Genomic DNA, 21161 nt, shown 5'->3' on the forward strand with positions numbered 1-21161 from the left:
AATTAACAAGATACAATAAAAGTTATGTCTTTAAAGCAGTAGATTATAACAGGGTGGGAAATGTTTAATATGTGTCCTCCTGAAAAGCAGTTACCATCTTTCAAATTAAAAAAAAACCAGCTGGTATATTTTCACAGCATCTAGATTTATTTATGGTATAAAGCCATAGAATTGTAATATTATTATTCCTTTCCCACCCTGGCAGAGAATAAACATGAATTCAGAAGCACAGTGGAGTGAAAACAAAGAAGAAGAGAGAGAAAAGGCAGCAGAGAAAGACAGAAAAGGTGAATACAGAGCTACAGAAGTGTTTATTGAGCATGCTACAGAGGTAAGCAGAGTACACACAAAAGGAAATTAAACAACCATCAAACCTCCCAACTTTGTTAGAAAATTAATTTTTAATTGTGCCGCTTTCAAACTATACTGAATTTTACATTTCTAAAGATGTAAAAACTCAACTAATAGAAAATATACATGACCATTCTGTCTACATAGATAACAGAATCTATGAACCTTGAAACTAAGTACATCAATTTGAAAAAGTATTGGTCATTTAAACAGAATCAACAATTCAGATTGACAAGAACTGTTCAAATTAATTTGACCTGTAGATTCTGAGCCATGTTTTTATTAAAGTCAAAGTCAGATCTATTCCTAAATACAAAATATTTTGAAGATTTATTAAAACTGAATATTACAATGCAAGGTAAATTAAGACTAAAGGCACATAAACTTTGGTCCCACCTGGTTGTCAGTTTTAGAAAACTGCCACAAAATTAATCTTCCTGCAAATTTTCGCAGTACACTTTCTTTTATCTTTGAAAAATACATGCACCAGTTCCTGAACTAGCTAGACCAGTCTGCACATGCTCAGAAATCCACAACCGTATTCCAAATCTTAATTACAAACTAAGGATGGCAATATATATTTAAATGCACATAAATCATGTCAACTTCAAAAACATCTACGAAAAATATTCAGCCACAAACAAGACGTTACTTAGTGCTGACATTTATATGATACGTCCCACAAGAGTGTGTACAAAAAGGTTAAGATTCCACAATGCTTTCCACGTAGGGCTCAAACTTACAGAAATCACTTTGTTGTCTTAAGAAATTAATACTCTGCATCTTGTTAATTTTAACTAATGCCTACATTCATAACTGAATCTAGACCAGAATTGTGAGATACAAAAGGCCAATGTTTTTTTTTAAAGCAATAAAGCCTAAGGTAGTAAAAACTAAAAAAATGCTGCTTTATTCTTTCAGTATTATGTATCTTATTTGATTAAATAGAAAGAAATGTGACAAGCCAATAATTCAAAATAAGTTCCAAGCAGGAGAAACAAAAACTTAACCCTTTTTACACACCCCTGCCTAAACATATTGTTAATTCCCATTTAACAATGTGCCCTAGACAACCAATTCCTTTCTTCTAGTAAATGCACAATAGCAACACTAGTTTTCCTTTTTAAGGCACGTATGTCAACTAAGTTGAAAAAGGAAAGTAAAATTAAAATTTTAAACAGACAATAAAAATGGCTTCTCTACAGAACAGATGAAAAAGAGCAGTTAATAACTCTGCCTTTACATATGCCATTTCTTTTTATAACCAAGGAATGATAACAGCATGGGAAAAAAGAAAAGAAAAAAGAAAACAACAAAAAAAATCAAACTCTGGTCCCCACTTTTCTGAACAGTCAATAGGTGTTGACACCAAACAATGTGATTCATCGCCAATCTTCATCTCCCCTTTTTTAAATTGTTGACTTGGAGAAAGACACTCTCAGATGATGGTTTTCACCAAGGTTATAATTATGAAGATCAATCAAGGCCTGAATAGCTTCTTCCACTGTTGCCATCTGAAGAAGAGCCATTTTGTGATCTCTTCTGAAACAAAAGTATGAAATTAGATACTTCATAAAAATTAGGAAGGGCTTAAATACTTAACTTTTGCCCATTCCAGAATCAAAGACGTCTAGAAACAAAAAGAACTACTTGAAGAAAACTTTTACTTCTATCAAGTCACTAATTTAAAGACAAGAAAGCTTGCTTACTGAAAAAACTTAAATGCTTTCACAGTGCCCCCAGTGTTAGCAAACAGTGTTCGTAGATCCTCTTCTGCTACTGAAGGACTGGGAAAATTAGAGAAAAAGAGTAACAATTAATAAAAAATGTTTATATTTTCTTCCTAAAATGTATATCCTTAATAAACTACTCCAGCTTTAATACTTACGGGATATTGGATAGGTGAAGGGTTGCAGAAGGAGGAAAAATGTTCTGAAAATTTTTGGATCCAGGTTTCTTGAAACGATGCAGTGGGGAATTACCAAAATCTTTTGTTAGCCCTTGATCATCAAGTCCCTCTCGAGGTAGTTGTACAGTCTGATGTTTAGACAGAGTAACACGAATAATTTTCCCATACATCTTCTGTCCATTAAGATGATTCATGGCTATAAAGGGGAAGAATGCCTATTAAAAAACAGTATCAAGGTTCAAAGCAAAAATAATTCTCATTTTAGAAAAGTTGAAATATCTGAATTCTGTTATGATTTTAAAATAAATCATGAATTTACAACAGCCACTGGTGACAAAACAAGTTCATTTGCACTAGACAAGGCACTGAGGCAAAAAAGCCAGCTTCTTTTATAGAACGAAAATCCAAAATGTGAGTCTCTCTCTTCCTTGACAGTCCTGCTAAATGCCCAAGAAAGAAACTTAGTACTCATCTGTAACATTTTCTCCCTGCTGATCTATGTCCTAATTGCCAAGTCCTACCATACCCATCCTCTTAATTACTCTCAAATTCATCTTCCATTTCTACACTTTTCACTGCCATTATTTTTTTTATCTGGATAACTCAGTCAGTCTCCTAATTTGTCTTGTTGGATTTTTCTCTACTTTTCTCCAATCCATTCTATACAAATCTATGTCACTACCTGCTTAAAACCCTTAGGGATAAAGTCTAAACTTACTCTTTAACATGGCTTATGTGCCTTTCTCAGTCTGACCCTAACATCTCTATCAAGCATCCCTGAAAAAACATTTATTGATGATATACAATACTAACCACTTTGTTAATGCTGAGAATCAAGTGGTAAGACAAGAACCATCCTAGCCCTCCTCATGGAACCTACAGTATCTTAGTACTGTATTCCTTGTACTTAATGTTCCAGGTGTACAAAACGTATTTTCTTAAACACTAGTTTTTTTACCTTTAGCCCCGTGTGCATGCTTTTCTATTTATAACAATTTCCTATCTCCTTCACTATCCCTCCTAATCTATTTATCCTTTAGTATTACTTCCTCAAGAGGGCCTTTTCTTCATCATCTAGAAAAGGTTCAGAACCTCACTAGATACTCCCCCATGCAGTACCCTTTATTTATTTTCATAAATTCATTACATTTTAATTATTTATATCCTCCTTCATACTGTAAGATACATGAAAGCAGGAACCAGTGTCTCTCCCCACAGCACACAGCACAGTGCCTAAACACAGAACATCACATAGCTACTTCTTGAGGCAGCAGTTGGGTTACTTTTCAACTAAAAGAACTGGTCTGAGATTAGAGAACAGTTATACGTTTTATGTTTTATTCACTAGTCACAACTGAAGAAAACCACGTCATAAGTCATATTGAAGGTCTATTTGACTACTCAAATCAAAGTATTAGAGTATTAAACAGAGAGGTAAAGGCAATATGGAAGAGCAGGAAATTGAGAATAAAATCCCTACTCTCAAATGTTTTAATTTGATTAGTATACTACAGTACACAGTCTGACACAGGAGATACCCGGAATTTGTTAAATCCATGCATCTTGTCATACTTACTTGTATAGAATAAACCAGTTAAATATAAAACAGGTCTGAAAAGGAAAATGCTATAGAAGTATAAGGTACCATTCCAAAAAATCTTTTTCATTTATAGCTTCCCTAATTTGTAAAAATAAGTTTACTATTCCAGTTATAAGATAAATACTAAGGATGTAGTGTACAACATGATAAACATAATTTTAACACTGCTGTATGTTATACATGAAAGTTAAGAGACTAAACCCTAGGAGTTCTCATAACACAAAAAATTTTTCTATTTCTTTTATAACTATATGAGATGATGGATGTTCACTAAATTTACTGTGATAATCAACTCATGATGTATACAAATCAAATCATTAATGCTGTACCTCTTACACAGTGCTGTATAACTGTAAAACTGGAAGGAAAAAAAAGTTTACTCTTCCTGATTTACTGCAGTGTTATACATTTGTAATAGTTTTTTCTTAGATTTTCAACTGAGGCTAATAAAAAAAATAAGCTGTCAGGCCTTAACTTCCTTATACTGTATTTCGCGTATACGTATAAAATCAACTCAATTATCCATAGTGATGGTATGTAAACTCCTTTTATAATAAAGCTTACTTGAATTATAAAATATTTTTAAGGTTCTATTAATTTTGTTGTTTTAAGTGAACAGAACTTTGCTTATGATAAAGTGCTATTAGCTATTACCTCATACAAAATGTGTTATAAGGAATGAGTTTTGGGAATAAAGTGGCATAAAGAAGTAGACTAAGGTTGTCATAAGAAAAGGTGTATTAGTGCAGCTTTTGAGAAGTTATAAAAATACTACACAAACAGTTGAGCTTTGAGATACTGAAGGGCACAAATAACAAGAGGTCCTAGGCATAGTAAGTAACTGCACCAAGAGGAGATGGATGATAGAGAAATGGGGTCAAAAATAAAGCAAAATAACCAAACAGCTAACTCAGAAAGTAACCACGTAATACGGGAGATTCTAGTCAGCTGATTGCTGATAAAAGGATGTGAGTAAATTTAAACTGGATGGGGGTTAAGGAAAGGGGTAAATAGAATACTGGGGCTTTTAAGGGTATTAAACAATAAAAAGCTCATCAAAAATGGAGGTATATATATTGATTAAACAAAGCAGAAGGAAATGATTAGAAAAATTTTAAATGAATCAAGTTTAAATAACAGGACTCTAATATCTTGAAATCTGTTCCAAGAAATATGGCATCAATGAACAAAGCAATCAATGATCAAGAAGAAAAAAGTCAATGCTGCATAGTGGAAACGTCATTTTTGGTTGAGTATTATTTTCTACCTCTCCCTTTATCTCTGAAAATAGTAATGAATAACGAGAAATTAAAAGATGGTAAAAAAATACGTAGTTTACATAATGTGGAACTAGAACTATATCAATAATTATCCCCTTTATAATTAAAAATAGTGTTGCCTCTCCCATTTAAAAAAAAAATGAATCTTGATATCCACTTGTTTATTAGTCTTGTCAAAGGACCCAACTTTTAGCTTTATTTTTTTTTTCTCTCAACTGTCTTCTATACCATTGATTTCTAGTCTTGTCTTTATTATCTCTTTTCCTTGGGTTTATGCCATTATTCTTTTTTTTTCTAAATTATTTATTTACTTATTGGCTGTGTTGGGTCTTCGTTGCCGTGTGCGGGCTTTCTCAAGTTGCGGCGAGCAGGGCGCTACTCTTTGTTGCGGTGCGCAGGCTTCTCATTGCAGTGTCTTGTTGCAGAGCATGGACTCTAGGCATGCAGGCTTCAGTAGTTGTGGTATGTGGGCTCAGTAGTTGTGGCTCACAGGCTCTAGAGCGCAGGCTCAATAGTTGTGGCGCATGGGCTCAGTTGTTCCCCGGCATGTGGGATCTTCCCAGACCAGGGCTCAAACCCGCGTCCCCTGCATTGGCAGGCGGGTTCTTTTTTCTTATAAATTTATTTATTTATTTTTGGCTGCATTGGGTCTTTGTTGCTGCATGCGGGCTTTCTCTAGTTGGAGCGAGTGGGGGCAGTATCTTCGCTGCAGTGCACAGGCTTCTCATTGTGGTGGCTTCTCTTGTTGCAGAGCACGGGCTCTAGGGCGAACGGGCTTAGTTGCTCCTCAGCACGTGGGATCTTCCTGGACCAGGGCTTGAATCTGTGTCTCCTGAATTGGCAGGCAGATTTTTAACCACTGTGCCACCAGGAAAGCCCAGGAAGGTGGATTCTTAACCACTGTGCCAGCAGGGAAGTCCCTATACCATTATTCTTAACAGTTAAAACATTCTGTAAAACATCACTTTCACTGTACCACACATACTAATATGTACAGTACTTTTATTACCATTTAATTTTACATATTTTAAAATTCCCATTAAAATAACTTCTTTGAGACATGAGATATTGGAATTATTTTTCAATTTCCAGATACCTGGAGATTTTAAATGTATCTTTCTGTTATTAACTCTTTAACTTAACTGCGCAGTAGTCAGAGAATTTGGTCTGTATGATACTTACTCTCTGAAATTTACTGAAGCTTGCTTTATAGTTTAGTTTGTGATCACTTTCTGTAAGCATTCCTTGTGTACTTAAAAAGAATGTGTTGGATGTATAACTATTAGATGCCTAATTCTATATATGTGTAATTCTGTTAATCTAATTGTGCTGTATCATTTGCGTCTTGCTGATTTTTTTGGGGGGGTTTCTGCCTGACATAATTCAGCAAGGTGTATAAAAACCTCCATTATCGTGGTGAATTTGCTCAATTCTCCCTGCAGTTCTATCCATTTATAATTTACACATTTTGAAGCTATTTCATTAGGCACACATACACATAAAACTTGTCATCTTCTTGGTGAACTAATAAATCTTTTATCAATAATCTTTATCTTGAATGAATATAGGTACATAAGTTTTCTTTTGCTTATTACCTGTCAATTATCCTTTTTATATCCCTTTACTTTCAATCTTTCTACATCTTTGCACCTCACATCTCTTGTAAATAGGTGGCTTTTAAAAAATCAAATCTGTCTTTTAATTGATGAATTTACTCCTTTACATCTGTTGTTACTGTTGATACATCTGGACTTGATTCTATCATTACTTTCAAATTTCTATTTTCCCCCATTTTCTCCATATCATTTGCTATTTTTCCCTCCTTTCTTTTGACTGTTTTTTTGGGGGAAGGTCTGTTGAGAGCTCCCTTCTATGAGACCAGCAATACCTCAAAGTGCGACTTAGAGTTCTCCATTACTCACAGTAATGAAGAAGTGAAAGCCAATATATACACATACTTAAAAACTGCTCAAATATCACAACACCAGAGTTACATGATTCCTACTCCCTTTACAGCACACTTCGCTAGATATAATTCAGTAGTTAAAGAAGAAGTAAGTTTACTTTTGAGATGGCAGCTACATATTAAATAAGAACAGTTGAGGCTTTCTTATAAGTAGTTCTTGAAAATATGAATTGGAGAAACAAGATAATTATTTTAACAAGGAACTACTCTTTGACATTTCCTTAGAACTCATTTACTTTAATCGCTGAAGATCAGTACACTACTTCAAAACATAATTTACAAATTATATTATTCCTAAAATATCCAATTTAAGAAAATTCCAGTATCAATTAAATAGGTTATGGTAGAAATTGAAACATCTTAATGTTTGCAAATTTTAAAACTCTAGTCTAAAATGATTTAACATGGCCTCTAAGATTTGCAACAATCCCATTCACACTTGTATACTACTGACTATACCTTGCCGTTTATTTCTCCCATACTACTTCCTGAGCATAAAAACATCTGCCTATATTATAAAACAATGAGTATTTCCAAACAGAGTCCCATGAAAACCAAAAAGAATGAGAACAGAGCCCATAAAGAAAGCATACTACATTTAAAAAAATTTCACTTATTTTTTTCAATAGCGCACCCTAGTTTTGTATAGGATTTGTGTGTTTGTGTGTGTGCTATAAAGGCATTAAAGGTGCAAGTACATATTTTTATGGACATATACTTCAAGAAAGCAAAATCTAACCTGGCAGCAATGAGAAATAATAAATTATTTGCCACTACATATAGTTTGAAACCTATAAATCATGCTATTAGTAAGTCAAAGCTTTAGTAAAAAAATTTTATAAAAATTAGGGGTAAAAGATTTATCAATGTTAAGTATTGTTAGGCACTGAACTGTATTCTCCCAGAAGTGATATATGGAAGCTTTAATCCCTCAATGTGACTACCTGGAGGCAGGGCCTTTAAGGAGGTAATTTAGGTTAAATGAGGTCACATGGGTGAGGCCCTAATCCAATAAGACTGGTGTCCTTATAAGTACAGGAAGAGAAATCAGAGCCTCAGAGGCTGAGAAAAGGCTCAGAGGAAAGGCCATGTGAGGACATATGGAGAATGGAGCTGTCTGAAAGCCAGGAAGAAAGTCCTCACCAGAAACCAAATCTATTGGCACCTAACTACTGGCCTCCAGAACTATAAGAAAATAAATTTCTGTCGTTTTAGCCACTCAGTCTGTGGTACTTTGTTATGGCAGCCCAAACAGACTAATACAAGTATAGCAAAAATTAAATTATCAGTTATCTAGTCCTTACATAAAACAAAACTAAAAATATCGTGAAACATTTGGTTAAATTCTACCTCAGGTACTTCTCAACCGTAATGATTGCGTATCCTTTATTTACATGAGGGTAATGCCACCCACAGCTCACACAATGAGGAAGAAAATCAAACATTTAAGAATGCTTTGTCAACTATGAAACAAAAACTGTAAAATGCTACTTGCAAAGTTTATAAAAACAACGGCAATGACTACACCCACCAGAGTACAGAAGTGTACACAAGCAGAGGAAGAAGAAAAGATTTAATTAGCATCTATGACATCATCAGCACTTTTATATAACTTCCACTAAAGATGGATAATAGCTGGTAAGAAACACAGAATTTCAAACTTACTTCTGACTCCAAAGGCTAAAAGGTCTAGTTCATCATGTTCTTAGTTTGTGAGTCTCACTGGATATAATAGCAAAAATACACTAGTTTTTACCCCAAAAATGGCAAATTTCAAAATTAATAACGTGAGTACACCCAATCTAAAGTACCATCATCGCCAAATCTCAACTAACAGAATTATAAGCTAAGAACATATTGACTTTACAGTCAATCACACCATGAATATGCAGCTACATTCTAGATTTATGTGATTTGGCTTTGTGCATGAATTCAAACGAGATGTTAATTAAGTCATCAATTATTTATCTAATAGTATAAGTGTAACTTGTCTGAAGTACATTTTAAGATTTCAAAAAGGATTAACAGTGGGATATTTGGTGTAAATTTTTCATTTTGTAAGAACCTGGTATCTCTAAAATACATTTCCCATGTGACTCTTTACTAAGTTTAGTTAAATACTTGCAAATGACTTTAGAAGAATTAAAATAACACAGCGTTAATCAGGATTCCGTGGACTATATGAACTGTTAACTTTGATTACAAGGAGTATCCAGGAATGAAAAACACTAAGGATCTTTAATATGTATGTCATAATTCTTATGTGAAATTGTTATTGTAATTTTGAAGCCAAAACATTTCTTCCTTAGACTCCACACAAGAAATGGTTAAGAGGACAGCAGAAAAATACAAATATGTTCATCATGTACAACTATTCATGTTAAAATATGAAAATTAACATGACATTTTGAACCCTGGCTATTAATAAATGGCTTCTTACTAACATAAAGAGTTTGTTTATATTCACAGGTTTAGATTATATATTTGAAATCAGATTTGAAGATGTATAGATAACATATAATTTAATCTTACCCAGTTGTGATTGGTTTCCATCAGCCATCTGTATTAGAGCACTGTCTTTCTTGTTGTACAAAATCTTCACACGCTGCACATCTCCATAAACACCTTATTTTAGAGCCACAGAGAGGTAATCCAAAAATGGAATTAATTTTACGTGCAAGTCAGCTAAATATTATCTTTCTGACATATTAATGAAACATTCAGACATCAACATGATCACTCATTCAAACTCATCATTCTCACAAATGAATAAAGAAGATCAAGATTTTGAACAGTGAATTTTGAAAAGAATAATCTCTGATAAACCCTCAAAGCTATGTGAATGATATTAAATTAAAGATCATGCAAAATAAATCAGCATGCATTAAAACAAATTTTGTGTCTATGGAGAGTTTTAAATAGCAAAGAAAAATAGCAAAAGATTTACTATTCAACTTTAAGCCAAAGTGCTAGCTACAAATAAGAATTAAGGTGAAACAAAAATCAAATCAATAATAAAAGTATAGTGCTAACAATAACATACCGAAGAGGGTAAACAGACTTTGGGGCGTAACCATCTTTAGAAGGAGAGAAGAGCAAGCAGCGTAAGACAAGAAGAGAGAAGAGTCGAGGAAGAGCGGAGATGAACAGATCATCCATAACGAAGGGTGGTTCCCGCAGAATGGTGAGGTGGTCATGGATCATGGTTCAAGGCGGTTAATTGGGGCAAGTTGGTCCGAGGAACATTTGTTCAAGCACAGAAGCATGAACACAGGGAATGGAGACAGGGGATGAAGACAAGGACAAGGAAAATAAAGGATAAGACAGGGAAGGGAATGGGCATTTGGGAAAAGACAAGGAAAGGGAAGGTGAACACACAGGGAAAAGGATGAAATGGGGAAGGGAAACAGCAATGCAGAAGAAAAAAATAAGGAATTGGGGAACAAAAAAAAAATAAAATATAGGTCAGTACATAGGAAATGCAGGATTTGGTCAGAAAATGGTTGGTTTATGTACTGTACAAGAAAAACTGAGTAAAATGTAGTCATCCAAGACAAATATGGGTAAAGTACATCTATATCAAAGAGTAAATTACAGCATTTCATCTCAACATAGGGAAGGAAAGCATGCACAGGAATTTTAAACTTTGAACTTTAACTGCATAAGCATGGCTGGTTATGAAATGCAGGCAAAATTCTTAAGAGAAAAACAAAGGCACTCTGATTCAAACATTTTAGCATGCAGAACTATGGATGACAATAGTACTAAATGATAAAATAGCTTAATGTTCATATTAACAGAGGCCAATTAAAAATGAAATATTCAAATTAGACATCATAAACTGATACATTGAGCTTCCCACATTTCATACCAGCTTCCATAGCAATCAAAATAAAATATACCAGACATAAAATGTACAACTAAAGAAAATAACTCAGCAATAAACTTTATTTAAGGGGGTGGGAGGGGTTCAGGGAGGGGTAAAGTTGAAAAATATTTTTAGAAGACAATGACTAATAACTGCAAAGAAAAAATTACTAAGAAAGACTGGAAGAGTGCCTCGTCAAGATCTTTGGAAGAACCTTCAAAGAAAAATGTATTAGAGTAGTTCACATAAAATAAGATTTAAAAAAATGCAATGACACATAAGCATGAAATGAACAAGCAAATAATTAGAAAAGGCAAAGAGCAAAATTGTTTTACAGTTACATCTGCAAATTAGATCACATTTGCCTTTTGAGAACAACAAAAAGATAAAAAGCCAAACTACAGTACTTCACCATATTTTTCTTAGGAAAAATAGGTAGTTAGGTTAAAATATATATATATATATATATAAAAAAAGAGATATGACTGTCTACGGAAATAAAGTATTACCTAAACAAGTACATAGATTTTATTCGGAAGTAGAAACACACAGAAAATACTTTGACTAATGAATGTACATAAAAAGAAAGGCAAGTGCAAAATGAAATAAACATGAAAAACTTTCACAAATGAAATGGAGGTAAAAAATAAACACTAGAAAATTATTTTACTAACCTCTTCATTTAAATTGCTAACCAACAGGACTGTATTGCCACCAGCTGAGACTCCAGGCATACCCACTCGGCCAGCAGCAGCTGCAGCAGCTGCTGCAGCAGCATTTGGAATAGCCAAAGGACTCAGAGCTCCTGGAACAGCTGCAACAGGAAGCCCTAATTTTAAAATAAAGCATATTTTACGAAACACACACAAGTCGTTTACAAAAACCAATTTAAGCACGATGGCTGCACGGCTTAGGGCTGACCGTTCCAAATGGTTCCTGAAAGTTAATTTTTATAACATTTAGAAAAATTAGTTGCTGATAAGTAGTAGATAAAATTAATTGGTTTCAATGAAATCATTAAATATTAGAACTAAGGTACATACCTGTATTATGTTAAAAAAAATTAAATATACAACATTCCATTTCCTATGGAAAAGCAAACACAGCATAAAGAATATACCTCCAAGTCAGAGACTTGAAAAATTCACTTCCATGGTTCATAGTGAGGAGCCAAATCTAAAAAAAAATCATCTTCAACATAACAGTAACTCACTTTTTTATACAAGTGCTACCTTCTTTATAAACGTGCTTGAAATTAGACAAATAATTACAGCTTACAAAACATATATAGTAAGTCCTTCACTTTTAGAGACAAAATCACCCTGAACATCATTATTTAATTAATTCAAGTGACCTAAAGAAAATCTTACCATAATCTGTTTTCCTTAATTCCACACTCAAATAGGTATAACACAAGTTTCTCAATTATAACACTTCCCCCGTAGAAAGAATGAGAAAAAGTCTCTATTATCACACAAGCTTTCTCTTTCAATATTTTCCTATCCTTTACCTACCAGTTTTAACATTTCCTTCTTATTTCTACTGTTCTACTTTCCAGTCTTACTGTTGTTCTGTCATCTTCAGGATTCTTCATTTATTCCATGGAATTCCCTTTGTCTCAGCATCTTTATCCGTATTTCAATTATCAATAAACTTGGATTCCTTTCATCCCTTAAATTCTTACATACCAGCTTATTTCTCAATAAATATTAGTTCACTAAAGAAATGAGTTATATGTTCTTTTTTTTCCTTCTCATGATAAAGGCGACAAACATTCAACCTACATGAAGTTAATTCATGACGTACCTGGGTAGAACTGGCCCTTAGTACTGTTGTCCCATAAGTTCATGTTTTATTTCTTCTTTTCTCTTTCCAGCTTTCTTGTACATGTCATAAGGATGTGCTGTTACCTCTGGTTTCAGACGTTACTCTTTTAGCCAAGTTTGTTTATCTTTTTACTTTACAGAAACTATGACCTTTCATTGGCAGGGTGAACAGCTCTTGAAGACTGACAATTCTTAACTTCTTTAGTTTTTGACTTACAAAATTTTTCCCTCCCAATCTCCTTTTATCTTTTCTGAGTACCTCCCCCATCAGTAGAACGGTGTTTCTCACTTACATTCTTGCTCTGTATGAGTTTATTTTACAGTCCCCCACACCACCACTCCACATACCATTTTTGCGGATTCCCTCCCCCCCATCTTTTTTTCTTATTTCTCCTCTTTTATTTTTTAGATTTTACTTTTTGTTTTGGAAATTTTCCAACATATACAAAAGTAGAGAGACTAGAATAATGAGCCCCATGTATCCACAATTGTTTACCAATTATTAACTCATGGCCAATCGTGTTGTATCTACTCGCAAATTTCATTTTTAAAGTAAATCCAGAAATAAGGATCTAATTTTAAAATAGAAACTTCTCACGTCTAATAATTACTCATGCATAATAGACTTTAGTGCCTTTTAGGATCCACCACTTTAACTATTCTATGGTATTACTAACTTCTCAATGTTAAATATAATAGCTCTCATTACATTTGATAGGCTGTTTCCATTTAACATTCAATGGATATCTTAAAATGCTGCCACTGTAAGATACATTCCTACTTCCTAGGTATGTACTCACAGTCATTTTGATCTTGCATACTCTTATTAGACACGTAGTTAGATTCCAAAACTTATAGTTCTAAGTTACTTATCATTTGTCTTTCTCTGTTGATATTTCAAGAAAAATTACTAATTCATGAAACACATATAAAACATCAATACATTTGATATATCAGTCTAAACACAACAGTCTAAACACTTCATTTTTGCAGAAAATGGTTTCTTCTAAAATACATCTCTACCATGCCAATATACAATTAAACATCATAATACTTCACCCAAATATTCAATGATGAAAAATTTATTCAAAGAAACTTTAAGTCTGGGATTTGTAATGGAGATACCGTGGTAGCACAATATTATTTAAAACATCAAGACATCATGGAAAAATAATCACTGAGAATTAAAATAATTAACATTAATTAAAAAATGGTAATTAAGAATTAAGAGACTAGGCTAAAGCCCTTTTTGAAGTGTGAGAGACTTAAAAAAAAAGAATGCCACGTTTTAATAAACAACATTACATTTTAGTAAAAATAAGACTTAATTTTCTTGTGAAAATATTCGTGAAATTTTGTGGCTCCAAGTAGATACAATTTATCTCCTTCTAGTAAGGAGATAATGGAAAGCTCAGCAAAATGTGGAATGTAAGCTATGAGGTCCCCACTGTTCTTGCTACTATCCAAATGCTACTTCATAATCTCCCTACTTCTCCATTTATTCTCACCATTCTGGGTCACTTGCTACTAAAGTCAGATGATCTATCCTCTTGCCAAATGTTCTTTCTTCATTTGAGGCAGCCCAGAGCATGATGCAAAAGTACTTCAAGAGATGAGGGCAGTCACTGTCCTTAGCACCACTAGCATGTATTTCTCTTCCACTATTTCTTCTCCTAGTCTGGTAACTTAGAAAAACTATTTCAGTCACCTTTCACAGTTCCAAATCACTAAAATAGTCTTGACGTTTTTATTGGACTTTTAAAGCCTCTAAGGATAGTTTCCACCATTTCCTTCAGTATACTCTTCTCTAAAAAATTATTTTGTCAATAAGGTAATTTTTTTTTTTAGGTTTAATCTCAGTGTTGTCTGCTACACAAAAATATAAAAACCTACGAAGTATTTCATGATGTACTATTATAATGAATTCTGAAAAGGAATTGTGCACTGTACTTTTCATATTAATGTTAACTCCTAGCTGTGAGAGAAAATACATTTACTATCTTCCCTTTGTAAAAAAACATATAAAACACGTTATGCACACTGGCTCTAATGGATTACTTTTAGCTGTAGAAATTATTTTAATTTTAATGATTTACGTCTTCAAGGCAGCAGGTATGCTGTAAAAAACACTATTTATGCATATTGAGATGGGGGATAACAATGTGTTTTACTTTCAGTATTGTTGTAAGAATCAAATAATGTCAAAGAGCTTCATAAACTGCCACATGAAAAGGAAGGTGTCACAGGGATCCCCCTTCTATGTGAAATGATCTTCATCGGCTGGGCCACCCAGAATTTTGAGTGATTCAGCAATTTTATAAATTTCTTATATTAGTTCTGACACATTACTAGCCCCCTTCTCCCTGAGACTGATGGCCACACTGCCATGTACCTATCTGATAGAGATTCAAAGTCCACAGGGATGAAGTGATTACAAATTATGCATCTGTCTATCCCTCTATCCCTCAGGTCATATTTTGCTGAGGTACACAGACATCCCTAACCTTGTCCATTACAACTGAAGAATTAAACTGTTCTTGATAACATCTTAAATCATTTGCCAATTTTATCTATAATTTTTAATAAACTTTTACTTTAGAACAGTTTTAGATTTACAGAAAAATTAAAAATTCTCCACAGTTCTTATAACCTTGGGCACCCCTTTTCCCCCATTATTAATATCTTACTATAGCATGATATAGTTATATATCATATATATTATAAATAGATATATTGTACTATCATACAATAGTATGATATATGTTCCAACTAATCAGCCAGTATTAATGTTATTATTAATTAAGGTCCATAAAGTATTCAGATTTCCTTAATTTGCATCTAATGTCCTTTTTTTGTTTCAGGATGCCGTTATTAGATTTAGTCATACCTCCTTAGGCTCCTCTTGACTACGACAGTTTTATCCATGCTTTTTAGAGATGCAGAATTTGTTCTATCCTTTCATTTCTATTCTGAAACATCTATCCAAAGTCAATTACATCATATCTTTTGGTCTTAAAGTTCTTTCCCCTGTTTTTGGTCTTACACTTCTTTTCCCTGTTCAAGACATCTGGTGGTTGTTATTCTCACACACGACTGAACAGAGGATTGGTGGTGGGACTTTGAGGCCTGTTATAATTCATGTAGTATAGGGTCCTGGGTGAGGGGGGCAGTTTTTACAATATTTTATTTCCTGACTTGAAAATAAAAATTTTACCTTTGACAAGAATGACAGCTGCTATTTTTTCCTCAAACAATCCATTCTTCCTCTTCCACCAAGCTTCCCTTCAATTTTTATTTTACCCTCTAGAACCCATTTTTCTTTTCTATCATTAACAATTGCATTTTATTCAATGTGTTCCTTAGAGAAAATTTTTAATTAAAAGCTTGCTTGGTCCTAATGAAACTTATCTTATAACCCTCTCAAAAAGTCATTTTTACCTCCCTAAACCCTTCCCCAAAGGAAAGTAAAGGGTGCATTATTCATCCCACTATCTCACCACCCAATGTTACTTTCAGACTGCTGTTCTGCCGTCACCAATTAGAATGTCTTTGAGGTCGTACCATGCAATCATTTCTCATCAAAACAGCCATTAGGTCACTGGGACATTTTCTCTCATTACATTAAGACTTTGGCACCTGGCTTTATTTCTTCCTTCTATCTCAGCTCTTGTCCTCATCCTGTGATCTGTCTGACACACTGGTCTCACGATTTCTTAAAAACTTCTACTTTGATGATTTTTACTGTATCAGTCTGTTTTACCAACTTCTTTTGCTACATCTTTGATTTTTTTTCTTTTTTTGCCATTCATTTCTAACATTACATCCCCTTTCCTGACTTCGTTCTTCCATCTTATAGATCCTCCTACTCCCATACCAGCCACTGAACCAACCCATTTTTAGCCTATATGACAACCACTTCCCTTTCTGTTCTCCCTTGGCTAGACTATACTATGTCTAGAGCATTTTGGCTTGCTTGTTCCTAATCCATTAATGCTCTACAATGCCAGACTTGGATAAATCAAATCCTACATTTTGGATATGCTTTCATCTAGGTTCGTAAAATATTAGAGTGAAAACACACACACATACACACACACCCTACAACCCCAAACTGATTCCACGAACATTTTGTTATTTGATGTTAGCCGCATTTCCTATTCTATTTTCAAGAATTCCCTAAAAATCCACTAGACTTAAGTCCTTGTTATGTTCAGCAAGTATCTTGTAAGACTGAGATCAGAATTCCCCCAAAATTTTCAATCAACTTCAAAAGTCCTCTCTCTCTATCTGTTCCCCTTTCTTCATAAAGATACAAATGGTGAGAAGAAAGAATATGGACTATCAAAAGCTGATGACTTCAGTTCCGGCTCCAGCTCTACCCCTAAATCTCTCTGTGAGCTTGATAAAAATTCCTTCCAGTTCTCACAATGGTCCTGAAAAGTATCTCTATATTTCGTAGGCCCCAACATTTCCACTATATTCTTGATCCAATCTACTACAATCAATTCTAGGACTTAAGCTAGCCTTCAAAACAAATACTAGCTAATATGAAATTAGCATTCATTCTATGCCAGACACTGTGAAAAGTTCTCTGTATGTATTAAAACATTTAATCCTCACACTAGCCTTAAAACATGGGGATTACTATCATTATATCCATGACAAATGTGAAAGCTGAGACAGTGAAGTTGAGCCAGCTTTTGAACTGAGGATGTCTGGATTTGGACCACATACTCTTAATGATTATGCATACTCCTTTACTGTAAACATTTCCTCTTGGGCCCTGATTTGCTCCTCAACTACCATCCCATTTCTCCTTCCTTCCTACAGCACTTATTCAAAGAATAGTAAGTACTTTATCAAATTTACATTCCTAATCCATTATAATTTGATTTATACCCATTCTTACGAATAAGAATAAACTTTATGGTAACTACTAAACTGAATAGGCACTTCTAATTTAACCCTATTTATTTCATCCCTCAATCCCTTACTTCTTTACTTTCCCACAACATAAATGTGTAGTGCTTAAAGTTTCAATTTCAAGTCTTTAGCCCTCTTGCTCTCTTATACCTGAGAATCTTAAACCAAAGTTTTTTTTTTCTTTCAGTTTTACTGAGATATAATGGACATACACCTTATAAATTTAAGGTGTACAGAATAATGATTTGACTTACATACACCATGAGATGATTATCACAATAAGTTTAGTGAACATCCATCATCTCATACAGATACAACATTAAAGAAATAGGAAAAAAATTTTTTCTCCTTGTGATGAGAACTCTTAGGATTTACTCTCCTAACAACCTTCTTATATAACAGAGCAGTGTTCGTTATATGTACCATGTTACATTACATCCCTAGTACTTATTTATCTTATAACTGGAAGTTTGTACCTGTTGACCACCTTTATCCAATTTCTCCCCACCCCCAAGCCCTGTGTCTGGCAACTACAAATCTGATCTCTCTAAACCAAAACAACATTCCTCTGGCCTTTCAAATTCTCAACCCCACAGAACTCTTGCCTAAGTCCTAGGCTGAATTTCCTACTGTCTAGGTGGACTCCTCCACAAGTTTAATTCTTCATGAGTCATCATATTGTAAGGTGCCAAGTCCTATTACTTTTACATTTAATTTTTCCCATGTTTCTTTCTTTCCATTCTCATTTCTGTCCCTAGTTTAGATTCACAATTTTACCTTACTTAGACTAACAGTCTCCAGTATACTCCTTGGGATAGCATCAGTTCTAAGATCTTCTCTCAAACTAGTTCTTTCTGACATCACTGCCTTTCATGTTTTCCCAATTACCCTATGCCTCATTCACAACTGAATACTTGTCACTTCCTAAACATGCATGATATATTCTTCATCACATTTCTCATGCTGTGTTTTTTAAATCCTTTATTCTTATCCAAATCAAATGCCTTTGGCCCATAAAGCCCTTCCACTTTCTCCTTTGGATGATAAATTACTCACTTCATTATGCTCTAATAGTACATTAAACTCTATTATATATTTCAGTTTGCCTCACATTAGAGATATTCAGGCGTATGCTGCCTCCACCAGAGTATAAACAAGATTACAAGCACAGAAACCTTGTAATTCTTCTGAGCCCCTACAGTACCCAGCACAGTGCTAAAATGACTGCTGAAAAATGCAATTAATGAATAAAGCAGGATGCCACTGAGGTGAGGTAGAATCCTTCTAGGAATGTGAAAAGCTCACAGCAATTAAGGCAGGTAAGAAAAATTCAGAAAGTGGGGCAAAAAGGAGAGGTAGATTCAGAGACAGAATACCATTTTTAAATTAAAATCAACAGGAAAAAGAAAAAATATAGAAATTAAAAGGAAGAGAAATATGAAGTTAGGAGGAACTCAGAAAAAAAAAAAAAACACTAAAATTTCCTGTATGTATCTACTGCTTTCCATCTTTAGAGACTGAAAACTTCCTGCATAACTTTTACCTCCTTCAGATAGAGGCACATTTTATACTATGGTCACAAATGCATAGTGTTTCTTCTACTAATTGCAGAGGTAGCAGTAATATACTTTAGAAGGCTTTACTTTGTCTTAGCCATACCACATACATAACTGTCAACTCTTAAAAATTTTTCAAGATTAAATCTACAGTATGATTTAATTTAAATCTGTCTTCTACATCCAAAGGCTGAAGTTGATTACCACTGAATCAATTTCTGTTGTTTAGCTGTTTAGCTTTAAAAATATGAACACCAGGATAAATATAAGGTTTTCAAATGTGTGACAGGGTATCATGGAAAAGGAGGAGGTAAACGTAGGATTAATAAAAGAAATTTCTTAAAGCTATAGCTGAGAACAATAGAATGGATGACCATAACAAATCAGTTTAGGACTATAAAATCAACCATTAAGAACTCTGAATGAAAATGTGTACCCTGGATAGTTAAAAAGCAGCCTATGAATAACATTTTAGTCCTACAGTTATAAGCTTATTCCATTTGAGAAGGCGGGTAAATAAGTAAATATGAACTGATGTAATAATGTATTTCTCCTAATGTTTATGGCCCATTATACCTCCAAAGTATGAAGTATACAATTACCACCAACTATTTCCTTTGCTGAGAAGACAAAAAAATTTTCAGATTTAAAACATATTAATTCAAATATTATATAAAATGTACTTGGAGTTAAATAAATTCTTTAAAGCTTATTGCTTCAAGTTAATTCATGATTCACAAGTAAAAATGTTATCCAAATTTTAAAATGAACAATTCTATCCCAGCTCTTGCAACTTCCTCTTTAAAAGAGACATTTTAAAGACAGAAAGTGGTTAAGACTCTGTGCTCCCAATGCAGGGGGCCTGGGTTTGATCCCTGGTCAGGGAACTTAGAGCCCGCAGGCCGCAACTAATACTCGACACAGCCAAATAAATATTTTTTAAAAATGAATAAATAAATATGAATACACAAGAACACGTGATCTTAAAAAAAAAAAAAGATGACACTATAAGGAAATAAATAGCCAGACCAATCCAGATTGTGGCATTTTCTTAAAGAATATAACTAGGTTTCCACAATAAGTCAATGGAACTGAGGGTTGGGGCAGAGGGAGAGGACTTTAACAGAGTAATAGACATTCAGGAGACATAACTACCAAATGCCATGTGTGGCCCCTGAGAAGATCCTATCCTGAACAAATCAATGCTTAAAAAACATTTTTTGAGACAACTGGGGAAATGCAAGATTGACTGGGTATTCAGCAACATTAAGAAATCATCATCAATTTTGATAGGTATGATAATCAGGTTTTAATCAATTTTGATCAGGTATGCTTGGTAAGAAAATGTCATTACTTTAGAGAAATTATGGTTATGTTTGAGATGACTTGATGTTAAGGATTTGCCTCAAAATACAACAGAAAAAATGAACAGATAAAACAAGTGTGGGAACTAGTGAATTGAGATAATGGATATGATAACTGAAGTCTTTGATAATAAAAACTTAAAAAAAAAAACCATGTAAATAACTCATTCAAAAGTAACAAAAACAAAAGCTTTCAGAAGTCATTTAAAAATAAATTTTAAAATATTAAGTTTAAAGTAAGTTTTAAAAAATATTTTAAAAACAAGTTTACTTGTTAATTTTATGCATCATAAACACATAGAAAAGAAAACCAAATTCAATTTAACAGCTAAACACTGGAATTGTACCGATACCAAGACAGATTTACATGGCTTGAATAAAGAAAAGTATTAGAATACTGGCTCAATAGGTATAAAGTATGCTTTTATGAGAACACTAATAATTTTGCTAAAAAACTAAAATAAAGCACCTAAAAAATTACAAACTTTCCTCTATAGTAGTAATTCTCAACTCCCACT

The 21161-nt window shown here is 33.6% G+C and overlaps 1 protein-coding gene across 2 annotated transcripts in view; it reads right to left on the minus strand.

Moving 5' to 3' along the window:
- Positions 1–276: 276 nt before the first annotated feature.
- PTBP2 (polypyrimidine tract binding protein 2) overlaps positions 277–21161 on the minus strand; it is an 80506-nt gene continuing 59621 nt past the window's right edge. The window contains exons 9-14 of one of the 2 annotated variants that reach the window (XM_082653610.1): positions 11649–11788; positions 10150–10183; positions 9639–9731; positions 2240–2456; positions 2061–2138; positions 277–1890 (exon numbers count right to left, since the gene is read on the minus strand). In XM_082653610.1, the coding sequence (XP_082509736.1) occupies positions 1761–1890; positions 2061–2138; positions 2240–2456; positions 9639–9731; positions 10150–10183; positions 11649–11788 (692 nt within the window). In that variant the 3' untranslated portion in view covers positions 277–1760. Of the gene's footprint in view, positions 1894–2060; positions 2139–2239; positions 2457–9638; positions 9732–10149; positions 10184–11648; positions 11789–21161 lie in introns of both variants that reach the window. The other variant, XM_082653609.1, reaches the window with a different exon arrangement.

Source organism: Grampus griseus (genome assembly GCF_964374135.1).
Source record: "Grampus griseus genome assembly, chromosome: 1".
Lineage (NCBI taxonomy): Eukaryota > Metazoa > Chordata > Mammalia > Artiodactyla > Delphinidae > Grampus > Grampus griseus.